The following is a 26,108-nucleotide window of genomic DNA, read 5'->3' on the forward strand; positions in this document are numbered from 1 at the left end:
CTAAATTTGGCTTTGTAGTTTTGAAGGGCTTTGCAGGCTCTAGCAGAGCTACAAGCAGAGCAGAAATTCAAGCAATTCTGCAGGCAATCAACCCAATGATCTTCGCTTAAATGGTACTTCTTCAAGGCTCAGTTAGCAAGCAGTGACGGGAGAGGGGACACCCGGAGATGTGAGGAAGCTTTGAGATGACAGAGGCCACTTTCCCAAAAGTCTTTTTTTCCACTTAGAGGGAAGCAGACCCTCATACTATGTCTGTCCATTTGCCACTCCTGACAGCTCCTGGCAGATCTCAGCTCCCTTCACTAAGCCAAAGACTTAAAGGAGGAAAGAGGATCAGTAAGATCTCTTTACACCACAAAAAGCTCATTCCTACAACAAAAGATAGTCAGAAAATGTCTGTGATACCGTGACCCTAGAACAAATGAGAGAATTCCTACTCCCAGAACAGTGTCGATGTTGGTGGCATGTGAGTAGGAGCAGTTTCTGATTTCTACTTTGCCCTCTTCTCTTGGTTGAGTCCTCTCACTAGACCATTGAAGAGGAGGAAAGAGCAGCCGGTCTATAATGGGCTCTGTTGTTGCAGAAGATCTGTGTTGGGTGTTTGGATGACTGAGGGGAACTTTTTACCTGGGGCAGATATTTCTATATCACATGCCTTTTGTGGGAGGTATTAGCTGCATTTCTCCCCGCAGCTGAAGTGACCGAGGGAGAAAGTTTAGATGATGGAGTCTGAGGTGGAGAAATTTCTCTCCAGCTCTTGTGGACAACTGGAAAAAAGCTGCCTGTAGATTTTTGAGTCTTAATCCTATTGTACTCCACACTCCTCCACACTCATTCTAAAATGCTGAGGTTTCCAAGTTAATGCCTCTCATACGTGATCATTTCTCCTTTTCATGAAAGAATGGTGGCTGTGTAGTCTTGATATTGAGCAGTAGCAGTAGAGAGGTTAATACCTGTGTGATCATCTCTGCAGGTTGTCTTTCGAAAGACGCCATCAGGCAGGTTTCCAGGAGACATCAAGAAAAGCCTTTTTCAAGGACAGTGGGGAGGCCAGAGTGGGAGGCGTCTTGCGCATTTAGCTATAGGAGTCCCACCCCAGCTCGAGCAGAGGGGTATCTGAAACGCTACAGAGGCAGTCCCACGAGGTACAAGCCTTACAATGGGCATGCCAAAATAAAACACTGCTTTGGATTAAAACCTTATTATAATGTCTGTATAATAGGAATGAAACACGTTGGGCAATAAATGGAAATCTACAGTGGTTGATTTAAACATATGAGTGTAAGAGAACATAATGGTAAGCATACAATACCTTTAAATTTGAGCTTTTTGAAAGGCTGCTGTAGCCATACGTACTTGATTATACCCCATAAAAATCTCTATTTGGTGGGAAGATGAGTGCAGTACTACAAATGGGCCAAAGTCCTGCTTGTTCTCAATGGCAGCTTCACACCTGCGGTCCACTTGCTCCCCACGGGCAGGGGGACACAACTCAAGGCGCACCCAGGACAACGATACCTTTAAATTTGAGCTTTTTAAAAGGCTGCTGTAGCCAAACGTACTTGATTATACCCCGTCAAATCTCCATTTGGTGGAAAGATGAATGCACTAGTACAAATGAGCCAAACCCCTGCTTGTTCTCATCTTCATACCTGCAGTCCCCTTGCTCCCGACGGGCAGGGGGACGCAACTCGAGGTGCACCCAGGACAACGTAACTGAGGCAGCTACAAGCAGCCCACGTTCATACTGGGATGACTGGGAGTTACTCTGAACAGTTTGCAAGCCTCGTGTGGCTTCCAGGCCACAATTTGGCTGCCTCTGGTGTCGGAGATCAAGATTCATGGACTAAAATTGTGCTCCTGCTTCCCAGCATGAAAGCTCCTGCCTGCCTTAGAGACTGAGGCTCAGTCCATTCCGGTAGCTCTTTATAGCTGCGCAGGGCACAGTTTGCACACCATTAATTATCTCTTTGCTCTTCTATCTGTAGTCAAGGGAGGTTTAATCAAACTCATAAATTTTGGTCCGGGCAGCCTAGCAGGTTAGATGCTGGGATTAGACAGTAAGGATTTTTCTTTCTCATGAGAAAAAAATGACTCTATTTTAAATTTCAAAGAAATCCGATGCTCATTCCCAGATTTTCTTCCCGAGCGGTATGTACTCTTATAAATCCCAAAGAATGTTCCCTTCCAGAAGTTTCTTCTCCATCTAGCAATCAGTGTACTGGTATGCAGCTCTTGGAAATGCCACTTTCCTTTCTGGACCAGTGTCACAGACATAGTGATTGTATTAAAAGGTTTTGGCTGATCCGAAGGTACCTGAAGGTTGTGTGGTCTGAGGAAAAGTTTCCTCTGGTTTTACATAAGTCTCCATTTGTGCATACGGGACTTTTAAACAAGCTTTTTTTTTATATTTATGTATTTTTTAAACTTTAGGTATTTATTTTAGATATCTATATATTTAGATAGATAAGGCTATGTGTATATATATAACATAGGTGGCATATTTACTATTCTAACCACTTTGAGGCCCTTGATGACGATCCTGCTTCCTGGTTTTCCACTGCAGATGTTTCTCATTTAGCATTTGCACTGCTTATATGGCAGCTGCCTCGCTCAGACCCTTGGAGCAGGTGAAATGCTCCCTAAACAGGTCCCAAAGGGACTTTGGCAACCCCAGAAGCTGCAGGGAAGTGTTGTTCCTCTTCTGTGTGACCTACTGAGGTGGCTGAACAGCTCTCACTCCCCGTCCACATCAAAGTAGCGTCATTTTCTGCTAAAGGCTGCTTCAGCCTTTTATGTGTGACAGACACATTCCTTCACCATGAGTGGGGAGTAAAGAGAAGGTGCCCTTTTTGCACGTAGTGATCTTTTCTTTTTGGTAGCAGATGCCAGATAACAGTTTTGGGTTATCTCCTTGAGTCATCCCAAGAAACGAAATGTGCTGCCTGGACACCGGTCCTTCCTGGAGTGAGGAGCACAGAACTAGCTCAGGCACTCAGCAGCTGATTAGATTTCTTCTCAGATTTGAGTTTGAAGTAAAAGACAGCGTCACTTGTATTAACAGACATGTGCTAAGCAAAGGGTCAGCATGGAAATATATTTCTGGAGGGAAAGTGCTAGAGAGCTCACCTGTGCAGTCTATATCTGCTGCATAAAATGTTTGCCTTGTTGCCAAAAGCATCTTGTATTCTTTCACATCTTGTTTCCAATAAGGTGCACTTCATATAACATTTACCTTGTTGCTCTGCATTGGCTGGTAGAAGCGCAAAAGTATTTTCTGGGTGGTTGACTTATATTTTCCAAATACCAATCCAGAACACCCCACCCTGCACAAACCTTTTACAGACAAATGCTTTTTCTCTTCCGATATGGAGAGCTGCTGACGTTAAATACTACTAATACTCTGCGAGATGAATTTTCAGCGATGCTGGAGTGCAAGTCCCTTGAAAGTCAGAAGGATTTGCATTCCTATATTATTTCCAGGTTTTTTATAATCCTGTGGGATCTCAGTACGAAGAAGAAAGGTGCAGCTGGCGAGGAGATGCCTTTTCTGTCTGAGTTTGTGACAGCAAGGGGGAAATCTCCCCATTAGGTGATACATCTGGCTGCCCTTGAAAAAAAAGTGTGGCCCATTTGGGACTAAAATTCTACATGTAGAAAGCCAATGACAGACAAAAAATGTTTCTCCATACTATGGCCAGAATAAGCTTTAAAAAATTGTTGCTGGAAACATACCTTAAGTCCACCAGACAGTGAAAGTTGGAACATAACTTGTTTGCTTAACTCGGTGCTAGTACAATAAATGACTTGCATAAGGCAATTCGTTTACCATTGTTCAAAGAGCAGGGATTATACAAACGGTCTATTGTGTGTAGTGCTTTCTGGTGGTTTAACTTTCTTGGAGCGAGAATGACTTAATGAAAGACCACAACTCAATTCCTGGTTGTAATTTTATGGGAAACTACAAGGCTGCATTGTCAAAGGTGCAGCTTGTTGCCTCCTTTCATTTCAGCTTCATTAACCTTGGAAAATGAGGCCACAATATTGTTATTTTTTATTATTATTATTATTATTATTATTATTATTGTTTTATCCTTCCTCTTGGTCAGATCAGCAGGTTTGTGGTCAAAAAGAGATTTTCCTCCAGACCAGCCTGCAGGGCCCAGTGGGAGGTTTTTGCCCGCCTCCGTTGCACAAAGCCATTTATTGTAGCAAACTGGGATTTTTAATCTAACACCTGCAATCATGGTGGGGAATACTGGCAATCCTTTTGATCTCTCCTTCCCAAAGACTGTGCTACATCATTGTCTTCGCAACTGTTGTGCTAGGAGTTGAAGATGTATGATACCATGAAAGCTGTGGAAAACAGATGTAGTTTATCAATTGCTACATTATTTACCTTATTTCTTTTTTCTGCTCACAGGTACCCTCTCAGACGAGGCAGCTCTTTCACGTTTCTGACTCCGGGACCACACTGGGACTTCACCCTGGTGAGTCAATCAACTGGTGGGTGCATATTGCAAAAACATGAAACAAAGGCAGGAATTCAGAGGCGAAGGTGCCTCTGCCTGTAAGAGAAAGAAAATCAACACATTCTTCTCTACCTGGCTAGACACTTTCTGAGCGCTGAGGCTTCGGAGCTTTACCTGGAGGGTGCTTTTTGCACACAGGGATTAAAGCAGGATATCCGGGACACCATGTTTTCTTTATAAACTTCTTACTTTCTGATGTGTTTCAGCAGTCCTGCTAACTATGCTGGCAATGCAATACACAGGGTGTAGAAGTAAACCTTTTTTTTTTCTATTTTTTTTTTCTTAAATGCAAAAATCTGTATTTTTGGTAGAAACTACCTAGAGCAAGCACATGGCCTAACTGCTGTAAGCCTTGTACTCTTCTCTCCATCCTTTAACATGCATCCCTTATTAGGGAAGTGGTTCACATCCAGCCTCTAGAGCTGGCAGAGGGAGATGGACCCCTCTGGAGAGTGGTTCAGAGGACCTACACTGGCGTTGTGTTCTGAATTTCTGCTTCATGACGTCTGTCCCGCTTCATGCACCAAGGATTGCAAGGCGATTAGTCAGCTGAAGTAGGTGTTGTGTTATATAGATCTTGTCCTACCTCAAAGCTCATTTTCATGAGCTGCCTAAGCTGATTTGCCCCCCACTGCCCCGTGGAAGTGGGGATGCTTTCCTCAGTCAGCAAACTGATCTGGCTGAAAACCTTGCCTTACCAAAAAGAAAACAAAGAGTTTTGGATGAGCTGATCCAGCTGACTGCACAAGCTGTATGAATGCTTGCAGTGGCACAAGGAAGGGCGTGAGAATGTGTCTGGAGGTGGGGAAAAGGACAGGACTAACTTTTAGGAAGGAAATCCCATCTAAAATCAACTGGAGCATCTTGTGAAAGCATGTATTTAGACAGAACTTTGCTGGCTGTGCCTTGAAGGGCAGCCATGTGCAATTCTGAGGCTGCACGAACACCAGCCCAGTGTGGGAGTGGATTAAACAAAACCATAATCTTTTGTAGATTTTTCTTTCACTTAATTTTAGAAACTTTCATCTGGTGACTACAGCTACATTACAAAGCCCTAGAAATTATATTCTTTCAAATTTGAAAATATTGTGCTCTATCATCACAAATTAAAAGCATTTTGATTGAGTTTCAGGTTGTTCCTGTTCTTTGTATGTTTTTTAATCTGCTTTTATTTGGCTATTCGCATATTCAGCTCAACTCTCAATTACAGTTAGAACGTATTGCATGTCATGACAGACTACAAAAACCAAAGCAACTGTTTTTGAAGGACTTCGTTGCTTATCTGCATTCCTCCTCCATGTCCCTCATCAACCTGGTCCACTGCCACTTCTCCCTTCAAGCCCAAGTAGCTTCATTTGGAGCTACAGATGGTGGGTACCTCTGAACTCTAGCCCTGTTCTGGACATCCAAGCTTTCCTGTGACTAGCTAGAGGTTAGTCTTTAACTGATACATCAAACACTGGAAGAGGAGAAAATACAGGAGAGAAAGAATAACGAAGGAGAGCGCATAGCTGTGCAGTTCGGTTGCCCAGCAGACATCCTTACCTTGTGGCCAGGGACCAGGTCTACGCTTAGAGGCTTTGCCAATGTAATTATGCCGACACACATTGACCAGAGCGCTGTATTTTGGCAGCAGCCTGTTGGCAAGCAAGAGCTCTTACTTTTCTTGGTGTCGTCTCTCATGTGCTGGACTAAGTGTGTCACACAAGGGGTTTCTTTTTGCCCCATGACCACCAAGTACTCCTATGCCAGTCACAAATAGCATCTCTTCATGCCATAGTTTGTGCAGCTGTTTGGCCAAAAGTCTGTAAAATGTACCTGGCCTGAGCCTCAGGGGAAGTGGGTAACTCAGCCAAGTGTCCTTTTCATGCCTGCAGAGGTGGGGTGGGTTTAAAGAGAAGGACTAGTACGTGTTCTGCATAATTCTAAGAAAAGACTACTGTAGTTTGGGTTAAAACATCCTCTGGATGGCTTCTGACTGGAAGCAAGGTTACTCGTGGTCTGTTTTCCTTTCTCCTTTTCATTAAGGAAGATTCGTTTATGAGAAACAGGCACTTGATCTTTGTTGACTTAACTGTCCTGATGCACATTCCTCATCTGAAGCCTTATTGGTATTTTATGACTTCAGGTGGGCAATAAGCAGCAAAAACCAGACTGATCCCTGAAGAACGAAATATCCTGCTTTTAGGCAAAAGCCCTTAGTAGGAGAGAGGAAAACTAGATGACTAGAATTGTTTTCAAATTGAAAACCAGTACTTTCTTAAAAAGCGTTCCTGGAGCTTTAATCGGAATCCTTGAAATGTAATTAGCATTCATGCTCATGGCGTTATTTAGGTCTTTCTAAAATAGAGTCACAAAATATTTAATTTGCCCTCCCGATTAGCATTTTTTTATGCTTCTCCTTTACAATATCTCTTTGAGAGCCTAAATCGGGTCTCACGGTTTTTACAGTTTAATAACTTTCGTAGAAGTAACTTTTTCCACATGACTTGAGTTTCGTGAGAAGGTTAACGTATCAGATCTCTGATCGTGACCGTCTCAAAAATGTGAGAAAACAGTACCGTAGCAGTTGCTTTCCTATCATGTGGCTTTAAAAGCCCAGATTTGAGCAGTCTGAAGAGGCCGTTTTCTTGGAATCTGTTTCGGTTCTGGCACCGCGGAGGAATGATACAGCTGGCTCTGGAGCGAAATGTCTAAGTTTTTGTATGGAACTATATTGGGCAAAGGAAATGGGGCCCAGCCAGTGCAATACTTATTGCATAAGTCTAGCCAGTTTAAAAACAAAACTTTGGCCTTCCTTTCGTGTCTGGGCTTTGGTCTGGAGCTGTGTGTTAAAGATGTTAATATACTTGACTACATAAGGAACGAATAATATTCAGACCAAAAAGGCGTGGTGTCTTTGTCTTTATTGCAAGTTTTCTTCTGTTAAATAGATGCTAATATCCTTGACTTACATATGGGAAAAATAATCTGCAGACCAAAAAGGTGTGGTTATAGCAGTCTTTTATTGCAGGGTTTGATAAATAACCAACCCTGAATATTTTACTAAACCTAAAAGAACAAATGTCTGCATTTGCATGTGTTCTCAAGCCTGCCAAAGGTCTGTTCAAAAAGTGCGGAGCGTGCTGGGACATTAATTCAGTGTCAATGCTATAAATATGGTAAGACATAACATCTAATGTGAGAACTTGTGCTCTGTAGCTGGCAAGTCTCAGTGAAGGGACTCGCTCACGTGACAGAGTCGGTATCTTGTCTTTGCAAATACAGAATAAAAACAGAAAACCAGAAATCACTGGGGAATGTTGTACTTGAATCCGCTTCTGTAACTAGTTTGAACAGCTGAGAAAAAAAACACAGCACCGAAACCCAAAATATAAGAAACTAGTGAGTGCGCTTCTGTAATATCTCCCCATTACATGTGTGCATTTCATAGTTAAATGGTAGAGTCAGCATAAAACACATCCTGTGAAAACACTACCAAACAAGAGAACAGGTTTCTGAGAACCCTCCGGGGAAGCTGGACATCCCCTCAGCAGCATCACCTTCTCAAAGGAACCATGGAAACTAGGCTGGTCAGCATTTAAAAATAATTTGAATGAATACCTGTATTCAAACATTTTAAATACACTTACAATGGATGACAAACTTCTATTAAAGCTGAAACTTTCAAGTGATTTGAATATATTATTAAATTGTAAGAAAAGAGGAATTACGTATTTGCTTCTGACGGAAGGTCAAGCCGCTGGACTGGTAGAGCACCAGACTGAACTTTGCTGAACTTCAGAGTGGACTTGTGGTAGTACTTCCCTCTGCAGCCGCAGAGAGGGCGTTTTCCTCATTTCACCTAGTTCAATGTCTAGGCTGTTAAACTGATAAACAACATGTAGATCGATATATAAACACAAAATAGTTTCTTTTCTTTTGGACTTAATGAAGTGGAAGAGGATGAACTTGACTCATTCCGAAATGTCGAAGGACGAGGGTCAAACAGAGGATGAAAATCAACTATTTGTTTCATGGGTGACCAAACAATTTATGCTCGTGACCCAGGTTTTTTCCAGACCAGGTGATTTGCAGGCTGGCACAGTCTAACAGGATGAGTCCACGATTGGTTTTCCATTATCTGGGTAATGAAAAAAATAATGTAAAAGCCCAGATAGTACAGAAATAGTGGGAGGTATCAGGAAGCTCAGTGCAGATGGCTTTGATCATTGTTCCACTGGCTTGTGCTCTTCTTTAGAAAGGGAAATAGCTGAGAGCTCCCTGGCCAAAAGCCTCATCTTTCTTCCACAAACACGGTTATTCTTTTAGTCCGTTGCGTTCCTATCAGGGATGCTTCAGCCACAGCTGTCTACTGGCCATGTCCAAAGTAATGAATTAAATAGGTGATTGAAATGCCCTCCCGTACACGCATTCAGCTGTTTAGGGAACTGCACTATAAAACAAATCCGTGATGCGCAGTAAGAATCCCCAGAATAACATATATTTGGGTATTAGAGGGTAGCTGAGGAGCAGGAACAACCAACCTAGTGCAAAACTGCTTTATGCTGGCGCTGCCTCCAGGGTGAAACCTGCAGATCCCCCTCGCTCTCAGACCCCTGCCCGAGCCCAGCCACGCTGCTGAGCAAACATTGTAAGAATTAGGCACGGAATCTCCTGGCGTCCCCTGGAGACCTCGGATCCTAATGATCGCCGAGTCTGACCCTCTTCGTACCTGACTCTTTCAAAAAGCCCAGCTTTATTGCTGGATTGCTGACCTCAGGAACCACAAAAAATGTTTCATTTAACTAAATGAATCTCAAATCGTTTCACAGTGGTAACCGCTGCATTCTGTCCTGCTACTGAGATTTCCTGCTTAAGACTTTACTCACAGCCACAATTATGGGAGCGCAGAGAAACAAGCTAATCGGCGTATAATTTATCGGTATTGATCAGGTGACAAACCTCATGAAACAGCATAAACCTGCTTTGCATTTGTTTTCAACCTTTAGGTTTTTTGAGTTATTACAGTTAGTTGGGGATGTAAAGAAAGAAAATGTCTCTAGTCTGTTTTATAAAAAAGCAGAGCCTTCTTTCTGAAGGCAAATCGAGTGTACAGCTGTAACTGTTTCATTTCTTACAGAAGAGGAAGCGCCGAGAGAAAGACGATGATGCAGTCAGCCTTTGCAGCCTTGACTTCAAGGTAATCAAAACACACTCCTCTACGGTATTGTGCAACCATCTCCTTTGTCGACTATAGTGGCTTCTGCCGGGGAATGCCATACTTTCTGTGTTTGCGTTTCACCATCAACAGTTTAGAGACGTGTACAGCTGTGTTTGCTCTTGCATACACCTCTGGGGTGGGCTGAGTCCTGCTAGCGATATCCATAACACTCTTTGTGATCTCCTGTTTTAATCATTTGAATCCTGAATCCGCCACAGTTTTAATGTTGTGCGAAATAAATGCCTGTAACCCGTACTTAGCAAGAACATAAGCATTTTCAAGTGCCAGGAAGCAAAACTGTGGAAAGACCCTTCAAATGTTGCTTTTGTTTGACTTTGGTTAGTTCACTTCGTTGTATTGCAAACAAGCTGGACTGGCTGGGTAGCAAATTGTTCTTAAAGCGATGGATTAAAGTGACTAACAAAAATGAGGGTGGGGAGGTGCAGAGTTGCATCTTTTTCCACGGATTATCACAGTTTGGTTTTCTGAAAGAGAAACTACTTCCCGCTGTCCATCTGCCCTGAAGGGTCTCACTGTCGGACACTTCTCTGAAGAGGGGAAGGAATGGAAATAGGGTTTTTCCTAGGAAGGTAACTATTGAGCTCAGAGTTAACTACGTGGGTTTTACGGTTTATTAGATTGGGATTAAAAGTAATTTGTTAGTGGGGAATTTCCTGTTTGACCTAATGACCAGTGCATCCTCTGTTGTTGTTACTTACTTTGCATTTGTGCATTATTTATTAGCCTCACTTAACCTGGCTACTGCTGGATGATTTCCATGACCGATGGTCGTGTCCAAGAGGCTAGCTCTGGGCTTTGACCCCTCTAGACTAGATCTCCTCTTCCAGATAAGATCATTCCTGTAATTTCCCAGTAGGGGAGGGAAAAGAAGAAAAAAAAAAAAAAAAAAAAAAGATTATCTGCAGAGGGCTGTGACACAGCAGTGCAGATGCCTCTGAACTGACTGCATTTTGGGCTTGTTTTGTTTCTGAGGTCTTTCTGGTTTTCTGATGCAGATGGGAGTGTTATGGCTAGGAAGGCTGCCCTCAGGGAAGAGGATTTTCTTTTTCGTTTTTTTTCTTTTTAATCGGACTACCTTTTTATGTGTTGGACAAAATTGCACGAATTAGGGGTTCTTCCACAAAGCAATCACTTCAAGGTGAAACTAAAATATCAACAGTAATTTGTGTGCTCGCCTTTTAGGAGTTTAAACAGAAATCTTCCAAGGAAAAAGGGAAATCCCTAGGCTAATACAGTCAAAGTTCAGACTGCAGCTTTTGTTTAACCTGATTTTTAGCTTGTTATTTTGAAAGGGTCAGGCTCTCCTGGACATTTGAGGCACACACCCCAAATATACTCCACTGTTCTTGTTAAAATAAATTAATGGCACTAATTGGATTGTAATTTTCAGGCTTTTTGATACCAATCCTCAAGGTTATTAAAAGTTTCAAAAAGCATCACAGTCAATTATTTAGAGTCAGATTTTCAAAAGTCATCTGAGTCTCATTGAGCACTTATGCTGTAGCACAGGTTATACTTTGCTCTGTCTAGATTTGATGAGGGAGAAGCAATAGCCTAAAAATTGGCTCCAGCAGACATGGATATGTCTGTTTCATTGACAAAATAAGGACACAAGAGAAGTTCAAGACAATTTAAGAATGTTACGTGTACATCACACCATATTTTTTTATCCCCATCCTACAGATGGAAACTGATTTTTCGGAGTTTATCTCTAAAATGTCTAACTCCACGGCATAACTGTTATTTCAGCTCCACTATCTCCCCCGGCAGATATAGCTCAGCTGACAAGCTGCTGTTTTGTCACCATACTTGTAATAACGGAGGAGTTTTGCCAGGATACTGCATTCACACTCCTACTAGATATAATTGTGCTGCCAAAACTGCCGTGTCGATGGTGATCCCACGAAGGGCTGCTTTGGAGCAGGGAGCTGCACCCTAGTATCCCAGACTTGGCACCTTCCCCAATGTATGTTTTCAAAATAAAGGTAGGGGAAAGGGATTATTTAATTTGGATGTGTACCCGTCTTTCTGAAAAGGTTGAGCAGACCTTTAATGATGTTTAAACCTCACATGTTCTAGATTATCGTTCCGCATACCAGGAAGATGGTATGCAAAATGGCAGGGGAGATCACGCCAGTTCAGACGGACTGCGATGCCCCGGCTATTCTTGTTTATTTGGGCTTGTTAATCTCCCCCTTGTCACCCAGGGTCCTACTCAAAAACGAACCGGATCTATTAGGTCTGTTAACCTTCTACTTTGACATAGAGCCTAAAACCCTTCAAACATTACCAAAATATGACTGGGAAGTTACAACCTGAGACCAGAGTTACAGCATCCACTTCCTTCAGCACTGAGTCACCCCTTCTCTTGAGCCAAAACACTCTCCTTTTGGGAGAAAGAAGGTTTTTTTCCCCCAGATCATGTCTCGAGCCGTACTACAACATGGGCTGTTGGTAACTGTCCGGTTGAGACAGAAGGGAGAATGAATTACAGTGCAGGGACAGAAACAAGAAGCTGAGGACAGGAATTTCTTAAGCAGATCTTTGCGCTTGAAAACGGAGAGTTATTTTTGCATTTCAGGTAGGTTTATAACAAACATTTTGTTAAGTGATCCCGTATGGAACGGCTCCGTGTTACCCCCGCAGTTATGTAAGGTGGCGAGTGATTCATGGGAGGAAGCAGCACTGTGTTTTTTGAAGGTGTGTGTGTACCTTGATGTTTGTTAGCAACTAGATAAATACTTTTCAGTATATGACAGGCAATAGACGGATCCGATGGTGTATTTTACCAGAGGCAAAATGAAGCCAGGCTGAGTAATGGGTAAGAATCACGTCTCGTCTGGATGTTGTGTTCTGTTGGTTATGGGATGTCCTTGTAAGGCTTTAGGAAGAGGGATTTCAAAGAGGAAGTGAAGTCTTAGCGAGGACCCTTTCTATGAACCTCCATGCTGTGTCCTTCTCAAAGCCTTACTCACCTTTTTGGGACCAATTCTGTGAATATTACTCAGCCTGGATAGAATTTCAGCCCAAACAAGCCCTGGAGTTGTACTAGCATTGGCAACAGAGAGAACCTGTGACGATAAAGCTGACAGCGACAACCTCTCCAGGGAAGGCAGATAAACACTGATTTTTTTGCATGTAAAATATTGCTTGGAAAAAAAGAGGAGGTGGAGAGAGAATCCTTGTGTCTGGCATTCTTGCTCCTCCGGACCGTTTGAAACCATCAATGAATGTCTTTCCATGGCCAGCATCCCACAAGCAGCTTGCCTTCAGGCAGGGGTAACAGCCTAAAGACCATCACTAAATAATACAAGAAACTACAGCGCTAACTCCTTCCTTTAGAATATATATCCACAAGCTTTAAAGAAACACCAAAAACAGTCCTTCCCTCCTCCCTTCCCCCTTCCAAAGGTACAACCGCTCTAGAGGACTTTTATGGGAATTTTATTGGCGTGTCTGATTCATGCAAGAACGTGCCCGTGCATAAGTTACAAATTTGTATTTGGAAATAGACTTTGATCAAAACGAACATCTCTGGCATTGGCTACACCGCGCAACTCTGAAAAACAACAGTCGGCACGTGAGCGGGTTAGGAGCTGAAGTCAACTGTAGCTTCTCGCTCCATTACTTTGTCGTTAGGGCAGGTGTTGGGTTTAATACTCTCACGAGATTGGACGGTCCCTGTTTTCTGGTGTTGCGTTCATACTCATAAGATGGAAATTGCTTTTCTGGCCTGAGCGCACAAGCGTTCACTTCGGAGATGGTTGAGGTAACTTGTTTTCTACAGGGGTCTGCAGAATGCTGTAGGTTGTAGTTCAGTCAAAATGCATCTGCGCTGTGTGTTAGGCTTTCTTTTATTTGTAACTGTATAATGGAGATGAATGGCAACTAATTATAGTGACCTCCCACCATCCAAAATAAATGCTGGATTCCAGACCGGCTCGTAAACTTTTCAGATGACCCAATACTCTCTTGATGGGTCATAGCCTACTTTTGCTCATTTTCCAGAATACTGCTCTGAATTTGGCTCTGAATATAAATATCTGGGAGTGGAATGTTAAACACAGCTCATGGACAGTAAACAACTTTGTGTATGGCAGAGGGTGTCTGACTGTCCTGGGTCCGTGAACATGTATGGGAGAAGATCATTGCCTATGGAGATATCGTTTATTCCAGTCCTTGAGTGTTCTGCATGATACGCTATATATAGCGCATTAAGAATAGCTGTAAAGTGAGGTTTTAGGTGGATTTCTGTTCCTAGTAAATAGGATTTCAAAACGTACCCGCACAACAATGAAAATGAATATGCTATGAATGTAATGGATGCTTTCGTTTTCCCCGAGACTTCAAGCCGCCAAAGGGATTAAAATGTCGCAGGTTCTTTCTTTGAAGAAATTGAATCCAGATGTCAGGCAGATTAGAGGCATCCAGGACCTGTGAAAACTGGGAAAACTGCCCACTGAGGAATACCCCCCTGCCTCCGGGCTCTGTTAATGCACCAGCTAAGGTCTTCTCCTCCAGACGGTGGCAGAACCGAGATCTTTTGTCGTTAGCTCGTCAGCAGCAGCAGCAAACATCCTTCTTGCAGGGTTCGGTATAAAATAAAGAAACTCTGAAGTGTCCTGGCTGATGGTTAGAGCTGCGTAACCTGGCCAGACCTGAACTACAAGAATATTGAGGGCGCTGTAATAATTCTCTTCCACTGAAGGTAGGCTGAAAATCACAATCCGGGCCTGCTAGGGTTTTACATTAACTGTCTGCTCACCATCCTTGCACGTGATTTGCTTGAGTAGTGCCAAGCGAAGAGACGGGATCAGGTCATGAGCGGCGGCCACCCTGGACACAGGTGCTGGAGGACATATTCAGCTGTTGGGGGAGCATTCCTGCATGCCACGCTTGGCAACCCCTGGCACTAGCCAGATGCCATGTGTCGCTTAGACAACTGAGTATTTTTAACTGTGAAAACTTACATCAGTCTGGAATTGTACATTGGAATTTGGATGCGTGTTTTCTTAGGAATCCATCGTTTGTTAATCTAAAATTTATTTGATGATGCTTTGGGGTTGAAATAACAAAACAACATGTCAATAGCCGGGAGAGCATTTTTATTTAGCAGCAGCCCTACCCAGAATAACTTGCAGGAGCAAGGAATGTCGCAGGTATGAGACCGCCCAGGACTTCAGGCACACAGCTCTGCATAACAGCAGTCCTCCCTTCTCCGTGGAAATGAAAACCCAAGCTAAAAATAAGACTAAAACAATGAGGGCTGGTTGACTCCTCTGTCACTTGAACTCTTCCCAGCTCCTTAATTTGATAGCAGGATAGGAGTCACCACGGTATTTTGCTCCTAGAAGTGAAAATCCCCATTTGAGTATGGGGGAGGAATGTTATTAATACCCACGGGCAGGAGTGCCGGAAGAACTGGTCTGTTATCCGTCGCTCAACACAGCGACTGGCCAGGCTGCATTCTCGTGGCTTCAGAGCTTCCACGGCGTGGGCTGATCCCTGCCCAGTGGGCTGGAGGGACAGGAGAAGGCACAAAGGAGGTTGGGGACAGGGCAGAGGGGTAAGGGGGCACTGGGAAGACAGAGAGAGATGGTGCTGGGCAGAAGAGTATGCCCTGAGTCAGAGGGAAGTTTGGATTATGGTGTGAGGCGTACAGGGTACAAATCCGTAAGTCTGGCTTTGTTGCTTCTGCTGCACGAGGAACAACTCTCCTTTCTTTTTCCATCTATTTTGGCTTTCATCAGAGCGTTCCCAAGTACCACAGCCTTTTTTCGGATGGTTTGCCCACTGGAGTGGCGTTTCCACTACAATGAACTTTACTAACTTCAAGGTCATATTCACACTGCCTCTTGCGCGTCATGAGTAGGTAACTAATGTGCAGGTGTCGCAGCATGCTCTGAGCTGCTGGTTACATTGCTGCAGAGGGGACGCCGTGGGCCTGGGGAATGGTCATTATACCTGCGCAAGATCACCTTCCACCCTGGCTGCCTTCAGGCTTCCCCCAATTTAATGCCTTCCCTGTGTTGCATGTTGGTTACCAAGGTCCAGTTCTGGGCTCCCCAGTTCAAGAAAGACGGGGAACTACTGGAGAGAGTCCAGCAGAGGGCTGTGCAGGCGATCAGGGCACTGGAGCATCTCTGTGACGAGGAAAGGCTGAGAGACAGGTTAGGGGCTGACCCGCTGGAAAGCAGCTCTACAAGAGAGGGACCTGGGAGTCCTGGTGGACAAGTTGCCCATGAGGCAGCAATGTGCCCTTGTGGCCAAGGCGGCCAATTGTCTCCTGGGGCGCATTAAAAAGAGCGTGGCCAGCAGGTGGAGGGAGGTCATCCTGCCCCTGTGCTCTGCCCTGGGGAGGCCACAGCTGGAGTCCCGTGTCCAGTTCTGGGCTCCCCAGTCCAAAAAGGACAGGGAACTGCTGGAGAGAGTCCAGTGGAGGCTACAAAGATGATGAGGGGACTGGAGCATCTCTGCTGAGGAAAGGCTGAGAGCCCTGGGGCTGTTTAACCTGGAGAAGAGAAGACTGAGAGGGGATCTCATCAATGCTCATCAATATCTAGAGGGCAGGGGGCAAGAGGATGGGGCCAGACTCTTTTCAGTGGTGCCTGGTGACAGGACAAGAGGCAACAGGCACAAACTGGAACATGGGAAATTCCGTCTGAAACTGAGGAAAAACTTCTTTACTGTGAGAGTGCCAGAGCCCTGGCACAGGCTGCCCAGAGAGGTGGTGGAGTCTCTTTCTCTGGAGATCTTCCAAACCCACCTGGACGCGTTCCTGTGCCACCTGCTCTGGGTGACCCTGCGCTGGCAGGGGCTTGGACGAGATGATCTCCAGAGGTCCCTTCCAACCCTACCATTCTGTGATTCTATGAGTACCCATTGCACGGTGCATCTCCACCACCCAGGGTGGATTTTGCCTCAAAATGACACTTGATGATACGGCGGACCCACAGAAATCATCCCATCTGCTACAGGGGCAGCTGGGAACCGCTTATCTTAGGGGGTTTTGTTGCTTTAAGGCCTTACCTACCCCTTAATTTGAACAAAGAAAGTTGTCCAGGGCACGTAACCCTTTGCACATGCCATGCCAGGAGGCATACGGTGAACCCTGTTGCATCAGGCCAGAGTTTTACGTTTCCACGACATGACATCAGCAGACTGCATCAGCTGGGGCTTGCATCACCACGAATTCATTAGCCTCACAAGGTGTCACGCAGAAAAGTCAGGGATCTCCTCGCCGGTGAATCACGTGCTTCCCCAGGTCCCTTCCCCGAGGGCTCAGGAAGAAGAAGGGACTATTTAACACGTCACCGAGAACACTTCATACGGCAGGGAGTGCTTCAAGACGCAGGACATCACGTTTTGGTCCAAACAAGAAGCATTTAAGTGCCACCTTTGTGCGCGTGACTCTGCTTCACGCCTTCCCTCTCGGCTCCTGGTTGTCCATCCCCTATTTTCAGTTGGCTCCGCACGGCCTGTCTACGTCTCACTGAGAAGAGACGCGCTCTCGGGGTTGAGAATCTTTAGACCAATTTTTAGACCTGAATCTTTAGACCAATTTGAACAAACCTTTGACCTTAGATTGTAGGAGAAATGGGCATGTTTGATACTCCTCAAAAAAAAAAAATGATCAAACTCAGCGGAGGGTTTACCTGCTCCTCCCCAGAGTCATCGTCCCTTTCGTCGTTAGTTGTCTTAAAAATGGTTGATTTTAGTAATCCAAAAAAAGGATTACCCGTATCTGAAAGAGTAAACAAGGGTACGGAAACTCGCTGTACCCCGAGTTTCTGAGAATCGTCCTGTGGACGATCCTCGATGTCCTGGTCTCGCATCGCAGATTTTCCGAGAGCAACTCTCCAGGGAAGGAAAGCAAACAAAGCTAAAAAAAAATATAAATAAATAGCCAAGGGAGGGGACAGCAAGACTTTCCTCCTGCCCATTACTCTGAGAAACACCGTTTCAAACCCTCTCCCCACCCTGCAGCAGCCATGTGGGATCCGGGGACCCTGCATCGCTCCCGGCCACCCCAAATTTATCCCCTCCAAGATAAATTAAATAAAATAAAGGTTGGTTAGCATAGGTAGACAGCAACGCAGCTGCCCTCCTATCGCCAAATAAACTCGGTTTATTTTTACCAGCACAAGAGACCTTTTATTTTGGAGATTTGTAGCGGCGCCAGGAATAATATGACTTGAAAAAATAAACAAAAAATACAAACCCTTTGCATCTCCAGCCAGGCCTGCTGAGACAGGCTCCCCTGTTAGAAGAGGGGGGAGAGGTTCAGCCCAGCCCCTGGCTAACAGAGCCGTGCCAGCACAACCTTTAAAGCCAAGAGCAGACTTAAAAGCACAGGTCTAGACAAGAATTATTATTATTTTTTTTTGAGCAAGGAGAGCTGAGGCCAGTTAAAAAAAAAAAACAGCAACTCGCAGCAGGAAATGATTTATGCTCCAGCGGCGACGAGAGCCGCCATCAGGAGTGAGCCCTACCTCCACACTTGTGAAGTGGCCATGGGACAGCAGCGGGCCCCAGCAAAGAAAAAGAGGAGAAAAAAACCCAAAAAACCCAAAACATACATATTTGGTGTTGTCTCTTTTCGGCGCAAATAGCGAAAGCCCCGTGCTTTTCAAACTGCTTTCCATCGTGGGGTGTGATGGAACAGCCCCCTCGCCCCTCAGTGGGTGCCCGCACCTTGCTGCCTTAAAGTAGAACCTCGCAAAAGTCCCATTTTTGGGAGATTTTAAGAGGAAATAAGGGACGGGAAAGGGGCCAGGAGGCACCCGAGCACCCCGCCGGGGAGGCAGGGGGCGGGGCTAGGGGCGGTGGGCGTGACTTGTGGTTGGAGGGGGCGTGGTCTCGGCGGTAGCCCCGCCCCCGCGGGTGAGGTGGCGGCGCGGCGCGGCGGCGCGCGCAGAGCGGGGATGAGCGCGGGCTGAGGCGGCGGCGGCCGCGTAGGGGCGGCCATGGTGGCTCACGACGAGCTCGGGGGGCTGCTGCCCATCAAAAGGACTATCCGGGTGATCGACGCGCAGAATCAGTCCTTCAGGGAGCAGGAGGTGAGGAGGAGCGGGGTTGGAGGGGGTGAAAAAAAGGGTGGTTTTTTGGTTTTTATGAGGGGAAAGTGGTGGGTTGGGAGCCCCCCGCCTGAGCTCCCCGCGCCTGAGGGGAGGCGAGGAGCCGGGTGCGCTGCCCGCTGGGCGCCGGCCCCGGCGTAAGGTGCAGGCGGTGATTTAAAGTGAAATTAAATAATGTCTTTAAAAAGAAGTGACAACTTCATAACCCCTGGAGGGGGGTTGTCCTGGAGGAGTGGGACGGGGGAGCCGAAGCCGAGCTCGGCGCCTCGCCTCGCCCCGCTCCTCCCGGGGGAGTTTTCATCAAAAAAACCCCACTCCTGTTGCTCTGTGCGCTCTTTCCACTGACAGGATTTTTCCTAATTAGGGCGTTTGTTTGCTGCATAAGCCCAAAGAAATAATCATGGGGGTTGGTCGGGGTTTGGAGGGGTGGTGGTTTTTGATGTATTGTTATTTTTATCGTCTGTTGTTATGTAGATGGGAGTAATTGCATTCCTAGTAGGTGCTCGCATGCCTCCTGCTGCGACAGAAGGCAAAAGTTCAGCAGCCAGGTAGGGACCGACTGCCCTGGGCAGGGTTTTATTTCCAAGATTAGCGGTGAGATGAGGTAAAAAAGAAAAAACAGGCGGCTCCAGACAGCTCTGGGGCTTCGGGGCTCCGGTCTGAGTCGCCAGCCTCTTAAAATCCTGCCTTTAAAACAGCCAAACTTGGGCAATCTCATTGTGCAAAAGGGAAACCAGATGTTGGGAGAGAAATAACATAAACCAGATCTCTTAAAGGAGAATAAATCGCCTCTAGTTCTTAAAGTGTGTATTTTCTGTAGGGCATAACCAGCATGCTGGGTGTCTGAAGTTAAGAGTTGGGTTTGGGGTTGAGTAATGATTCCTAAACCAACACTCCTATCGGTGCCAGGTACTGAGTTGCTATCGAGAGCCACTGGAGTTATCAGCGGAGCGTGAGGCCAGGTTTCTCCCTTGGTTGCGAACAGCCGGTTGAATTTGAGAAAGGCGAGGGTGGTAATCTCTGTCCCAACGTGTCAAACCGGAGGCTGGTTCTTGGGTTGGAGTGCAGGCAGCCGTTTTCAGAACAGAGCTTGAGATTCAGCAAGCTCCTTGCACGTGAGTCTTAAAAAAAGATAGTCAGGTGGCGATGATTTCTGGCAGGAATTATTCGAGCTGGTGACTAAAACCCTTTGTGCATATTTGGCTTAATAGGAAAAGTTTTGCTGCGCGTGATTTTTAGATTTGTCACTGTGTTTGTACGCATTGGTCTGGGACTGGCACGTAGGACATTGCACTCTAGTAAGTGATCCTTGTAAAAACCACTAATTATTACCTAGCACGGGGGGAAAGGTTATAGGCGTGCGTGCTGCTAGAGGAAAGTGTTTGTTGCTCAAAAGTGGAGCCTGGTTTTCTTTCGAGCAGCAAGGCGCAGTCTTTTCATAATGCGAAGAGTTAACCTGCACTTAGAAGCATTTGAAGAAATTCCACTAGCGTGAAGTCTTGTCTGCCAGCTGAGGCACACCGATTTAGCTTTTGTGTGTACGTTTATGATATATTTATATTCACTTTTAATAAAAAGTCCCCTGGAAAAAAAAAATCTGAATGGAAGCAGAAGTGCTGGTGAACTCGCTGGGGTTTTAATTATGTCGATGCTGTAATGCTTAACGCTGCTAGCTTGTTACAGAAACTTTACAGACATCATTCTAATCTGGGCTTCTGTAAGTAATATAGCGTGGAGACAGGCTAATCATTGTTTGGAAGTACAGGACTGAAAAAAAAAATAATACTGAGCCAAATTTATCCGTAGTATGAACTGCACTGAGTCTCAGCTTACACCGCGGCTGGGTTTGACTGTAAGTGGAGTACATGACCCCAAGCTGAAATGCAGATCTTAGAGAAGGTGAAGTTTCTGAGGAGAGGGATTTTTCCTCCCCCCCGCCTCCCTGTCTTGGATCAAACGATATAGTTGGAAGGAGAAGAAGAAGAAACAGATGCGGTTTTTTGGCAGTTGAGCCATTCATGTCTGAGAGCACTCACAGGACAGAAAGTGGTATTTGTTTCTCTTTAAGAGAGGGGAAATGGCCTTTAGCTAAGCTGAATTTATAGCACACAGAAGTTTTTCTGTTGGCCGAACACCCCAGGGGAGCACATCTCACGTACAGAAAACACTCTGGTCATGCCGATCCATGCGAAATTCCTCCCTCCTCAGAGCAGAGGAGGGTTCCCCGGGAGCCATGCTCCCTCTCATTCAAGAGAGCAGTGCTTTTTGCTTCAAGCCTGTCTTTGCGCGTCTCGGTACGTATCAACTGTTCTGAAAAGTGGCGATTTATAATCCCAGGGAGTCTCTTTGTACTGCCTGTCCCAAACGGAGAGGCAGGAATGCCTTCTGCCAGACCTTGCGTGTATGCATGTGTCGCTTCAGCCCAGCACAGATGTGCTGGGAAGGCATTCACACATGTCCCTCAGCGCAGATAGTGTGTCATTGTGTCTCGTATCTGGAAGGGCTGCAGAGTTGACCCTTGGACAGCGAGCTGTGAAAGACTGTACAAGCGTTCTAAAGCACTGAGGCTTCTTGCTATTAATTTTCGCTGTCAGGTTTTTCTTTTCCATGCTATTTATATCACTGGCCTTGACAGAGCTGCGTGTGGCTGCTGTCTGTATATTTTCTGCTTACGTTCCTGCAGTTTCTTAAGCTTCTCCTGGCTTGCATCGCTTTATTCTAGTACTCTGATAGGTGGTTTTCTAGAAGTAAATTACCTATCATTTTCCTCCACTCAGAAATGTCTGTAACTAATTAAAGTTTCCTTGTCGTCTTCTGAGTGTGGCCTAACTTTCCAGCCTTCTGCAGAATCCTTTTCCTGCCTGACTCTGTCCTGAGCGCAGTGGCTCATGGTTGGCAAAGGAAAGAAGTGACTGTGGTGTTCCCAGTGCTGTACGCAGCTGAGGGTCGGGGTCCCGGGGTTGAGGGCACTCTCTTACAGCTTCTCCCCATTTCTATAGTACCCTCATAGTTCTGAGATTACCCAAACGTTTCAAGCGCAGCTTTGAACACGCTTTGTGCTGTGCCAAGAGGTCTTTCTGCTCTGCAGCAGTCATAAATTGTTTCTTTTCATGTTCCCCCCCCCCCACAACTTTGAAGGCTTAATTCAGTGTGAGCTAACCTCCTCTGTTGCTTAACACTGCGTGTAGGCAGACAGGCGGGCCACTCCTCGGGTCATGTTGCTGAAATCAGATCTTACATACGTAGCTTTTATGCTTCCTCAGTCTCATGACTGGAATCCAGCTCTGTGTGTTCCTATTCCCTTTTTTTTGGTCTCAGCATTTGTCACTTCGGTTGCTACACAGAAGCGAAGGGTTTGGGCCCCTTATCTTGCAATCTCAGACTGGAAATAGAGACAGCGGAGAGCTTGTCCTAAGCAGTTTTCGCCTTTTAGCCTTTAGAAACATAAGAGGCGGGACTTATGTTAGGCATTAACAAAAAATTTGTTAGCAAAGCTTTGGTAAAATTTCTACTGAGATGAACTCAAAAAAGAGTCTGCTTCCATCAACTCATCTTAACGCTAAGAAACTTCCTTGTGGTGATGAGTCACATCCAACCATCTGCCAGATGTTTAAGAGCACCAGGGCACCTTATCTAGCTTTTCTCCTAGCCTTAAGCTCTGAGTCCATCTCTTCCTGGTGTCCCGTTGTGCACACCTTTCCTGTACAGTCCTTGCAACACAATATTTTTGATGTAAAATATGTGGGGTTGCCAGCATGATTTTAAAAACTGATCTGAGCTTAAGCAGCAGGAGGTTTCCATGGGGCGTTTCCTCTTTCTTGGCAGCATTTCGGTCAGGACAGAATTGAAAATGCTCTGGGCTCCCAGCAGGGATTAGTGGTGTAGAAAAGCAGAAGCTCTATCTTTCAAATCTAAACAACGTTTAAGAAAAATTATGATGGCTTGCAGGGGGTGGGGGGAGAGCAGAAGGGGGAGGAAGCTTTGTAAACTGAAGGTTTTAAATTTTATCCCCTTCATGTGTGCGTGTCCCTCGCAGGAATGTTCAGCATGTGGTCATTTGCTATTTGTTAGAATAGCTGCTGAGGCTGTCTTGGGCCCCGGCTGCTACTTTTCTCTCCAAAAGAAAATTAAAATGGAAAAACACATTCTTCCTACAAAGGAAAACATGATAAAACAGAGATGCAGATCATCGCTCCATCTTTAGATGACAGTCACTTGCCTTGCAGAGGAGAACACTTCAGTCTATTTGTGTTCAAACCATAACAGTCCCTCTTCGAGCCCTATTTTGACTTCTGACTGACGTGTATGTTATCTTGCCTCTTTTACACTGGGCAAACTCTCTGCAGTTTAATTGCAGCCTTATTAAGTTCAGACAAATATTTACAGCCTCTGCTTTCCTTTTAAGATGAATGACTACTTCAAAACACTCTCTTTGCTGCGTTTCTCACTCCTTAAGTGGGTTCGTGCTTTTTAAACCTGCCTGGGCGGCTTGAGAAACGAAGTGGGAGTCACAGCCAGTACAATTTGTTCTCTGCTTTATTTACAGGAGCCAAGCAATAAGCGGGTTCGTCCTTTAGCACGGGTCACATCCCTGGCGAACTTGATCTCTCCTGTAAGAAATGGTGCAGTTCGGCGCTTTGGGCAGACAATACAGGTAAAAAGCAGAGCCTTCTAGTCCTAGAAGTCTAGAGACATGGGGAAGGTACTGGCGGTTTGGGGCTAAAACAGACACTGGGATTTCAAGGCACCTCTTGAAAATCTCCTACATGATTCATGCAAGGATAGAAGGCTTGTTTGGGACTTGGGGATGAAGAAGAGTTTGGGAATTCAGAGGTAGCTTGCTAGATAAACAGGTTATTGAGGGTTTAAGTAGTAAAAAAAAAACAAACAACTGATTCATAGGGAGAATTAGTTGATAAACTGTTCCAGTACTTGAGATAACGTGTATTGGAGCGTGTGCTTAAACGTGAACTGACTGTTCAGTGATCTTTCAATAGCATTAGAGAGGTGTTGTCTAAGGAACCCTATACCCCACACATGCAGATAAGAGTGCTTCTGTGTCTGGGTTTTAGAAACATTGCAAATCACGAGTGCAGAGTTCAAGTGGCTCCTGATTAGCCCCATTATAGGTAGAATTATGATCCTAGTTTATTTACTTCCTCATACCTTGGAAATAGACCCAAGCTTTACCTTCCCATCCTCCTCCCAAGCGCTGCTGTGGGATCAGGGCAGGGGGGGTGCATGGAAAAGCTTGCCAGTCTCTGGGCTTTCTCAGCAGCTTGATTAAAGTGTTCCTTTATCTGAGGAAAAGTGTCTGGGTGTGTTTTCCTGCCCTGTACAACAGAGGAGGATGAAGGATTGGGAGGGGTATGGATAATACTATAACACTTATGAAATGTTGACCCCACGTATTTTTGTTTAATTTTTATTTTTTTTTAATCCCTATAGTCATTTGCCCTTCGCAGTGACAGCAAGTCTCCAGGCTGTGCCCAGAAGTCATGTAGCAGATCCGCTGCTCCTACTCCTCCTAAAAGAAGAAACAGCGTACTTTGGTCTGAGATGTTAGATGTCAACATGAAAGAGTCCCTGAGCACCAAAGAAATTAAGCGCCAGGAGGTAGGCTGCCCGTTAAACAGGGTTGGGAAACACAGCAGAGGCCTTGGCTTGGGCTGTTTCCTTGGCGGGGAAAGGAGTAACGAGCATCTGTGGGTGACTGTGTCATCCTGTGCACCTTCATTTCTAAACCACTAGATTTATTTCTGCATTAGGCATGGGAAAAGGTAGGCTTCTCTCTCTTCAGTCACTAGGGAGTTCATCTCCCCAGTTTGACTCTTCAGAGATGCCAAACTCTTTCCGTGGGGGTGCTCAGCATTTCTGAAATTCGAGATCCAGCCACACTGGTTGCTTTGCAGCAGACCCAAAGTCGGGTTCCTTGTAAAGCCAGCTGTCTTTCTCTTAAAGCTCTTGACAATTGGTTGAAAGCCAAATGGCAAGGCCTTGGCTTGCCTTTTTCCTGTAGTTTGTAGACAAATCTTCTAATGACAACACAGAAGCTGACTAAAGACGCCTGGGATTTGACCTCTGTGGTTTTCTGGGTTTTGTTTTTTTCGTACTTGCCTGTGTAAAAGCAGTGATTTAAAAGGCGCTAATATTTAATTTGGCTTGTGCACGAGCGTCACAGCTTTCACACAGTTGTAAGTCATGTTGCTTTCTCGGAGCTGGGAAAGCCGGCAGATTTACTTGAAGTTGTCATGCCCAGGTGGCATACAGTGAGTCAGATGGCAAAACCATTCAAGCTGCAGAGACAGGATGTGCATTATGTGAGCTGAAAGGCTCTTTTGGACGAAGACTGGGATTAAAAATGACTCTCCATGCTTTATTCCCTTCCTCACAGGCAATATATGAAATGTCCAGGGGAGAGCAGGACCTAATTGAAGACCTGAAGCTGGCCAGAAAGGTGAGTGAGTTCTTCTCCTGCAGTCAGTAATCATATTACAGATAATAATGAAGTTTCTTTCACCTGCAATCGTTACATATCAGCTTTATGAGGCCCAGAATCCACAGCTGGCCTGGAAAGCTGACATGAGTGGTCATACAGTGCTGGTTTGAGTGCAACAAACCCAGCCAAAAAACGATTGTGCTTTGCAGTCCTACAGAGCTGGTTGGGGAATCCCTCTCCCAGAGGAGAACAGTTCAGACAGCAAAGTCCCTTCCATTTGAAGGCTTTGATACCTTCGTATAGAGATGAATCTTTTACCATTAAAAGTCAATGTTACTGTTTCTGTTGGCTTCGCTTCATATCTGTCCTGCATGTGATGCATCCCCTCATATTCAAATTGTCAGCATCTAGGCTAGGGAGATTTGAATATATTTTAATATTGGCGTTCTTTGACAGGCCTATCACGATCCCATGCTGAAACTCTCTATCATGTCTGAGGAGGAACTCACCCACATATTTGGGGACTTGGATTCTTACATTCCTCTGCACGAAGGTAAGAGCAACCGGAGCATTTTCACATAATGTGCTGACAAGAGGAACTCTGTGCTTTCTCACATTTGAACAGTGTACTGGGGCATTGTTGCAATTTCTATTTTTGTGTTTCGATTCCAGACTTGTTGGCAAGTTTAGGAGAAGCAACAAAACCAGATGGAACAGTGGAGCAGATTGGGCCCATTCTTGTCAAGTGGGTGAGTACATAACTTAGAGATAGCAGGCTAACAATGTGCTTAAAGAGTGTTTAAAGCTAGAAGCCGAAAAGCTGTGGGCTTTTGTGG

General features: G+C 45.2%; 1 protein-coding gene across 2 annotated transcripts in view; it reads left to right on the top strand.

Moving 5' to 3' along the window:
• NET1 (neuroepithelial cell transforming 1) overlaps positions 1-26,108 on the top strand; it is a 55,866-nt gene that overhangs the window by 25,203 nt on the left and 4,555 nt on the right. The window contains exons 2-8 of one of the 2 annotated variants that reach the window (XM_054189743.1): positions 4,424-4,490; positions 9,655-9,714; positions 23,380-23,487; positions 24,282-24,449; positions 25,228-25,290; positions 25,729-25,825; positions 25,945-26,021. In XM_054189743.1, the coding sequence (XP_054045718.1) occupies positions 4,424-4,490; positions 9,655-9,714; positions 23,380-23,487; positions 24,282-24,449; positions 25,228-25,290; positions 25,729-25,825; positions 25,945-26,021 (640 nt within the window). Of the gene's footprint in view, positions 1-4,423; positions 4,491-9,654; positions 9,715-18,677; positions 18,816-23,379; positions 23,488-24,281; positions 24,450-25,227; positions 25,291-25,728; positions 25,826-25,944; positions 26,022-26,108 lie in introns of those variants that run through there. The other variant, XM_054189753.1, reaches the window with a different exon arrangement.

Source organism: Rissa tridactyla, chromosome 1 (genome assembly GCF_028500815.1).
Source record: "Rissa tridactyla isolate bRisTri1 chromosome 1, bRisTri1.patW.cur.20221130, whole genome shotgun sequence".
In the NCBI taxonomy this organism is placed as follows: domain Eukaryota; kingdom Metazoa; phylum Chordata; class Aves; order Charadriiformes; family Laridae; genus Rissa; species Rissa tridactyla.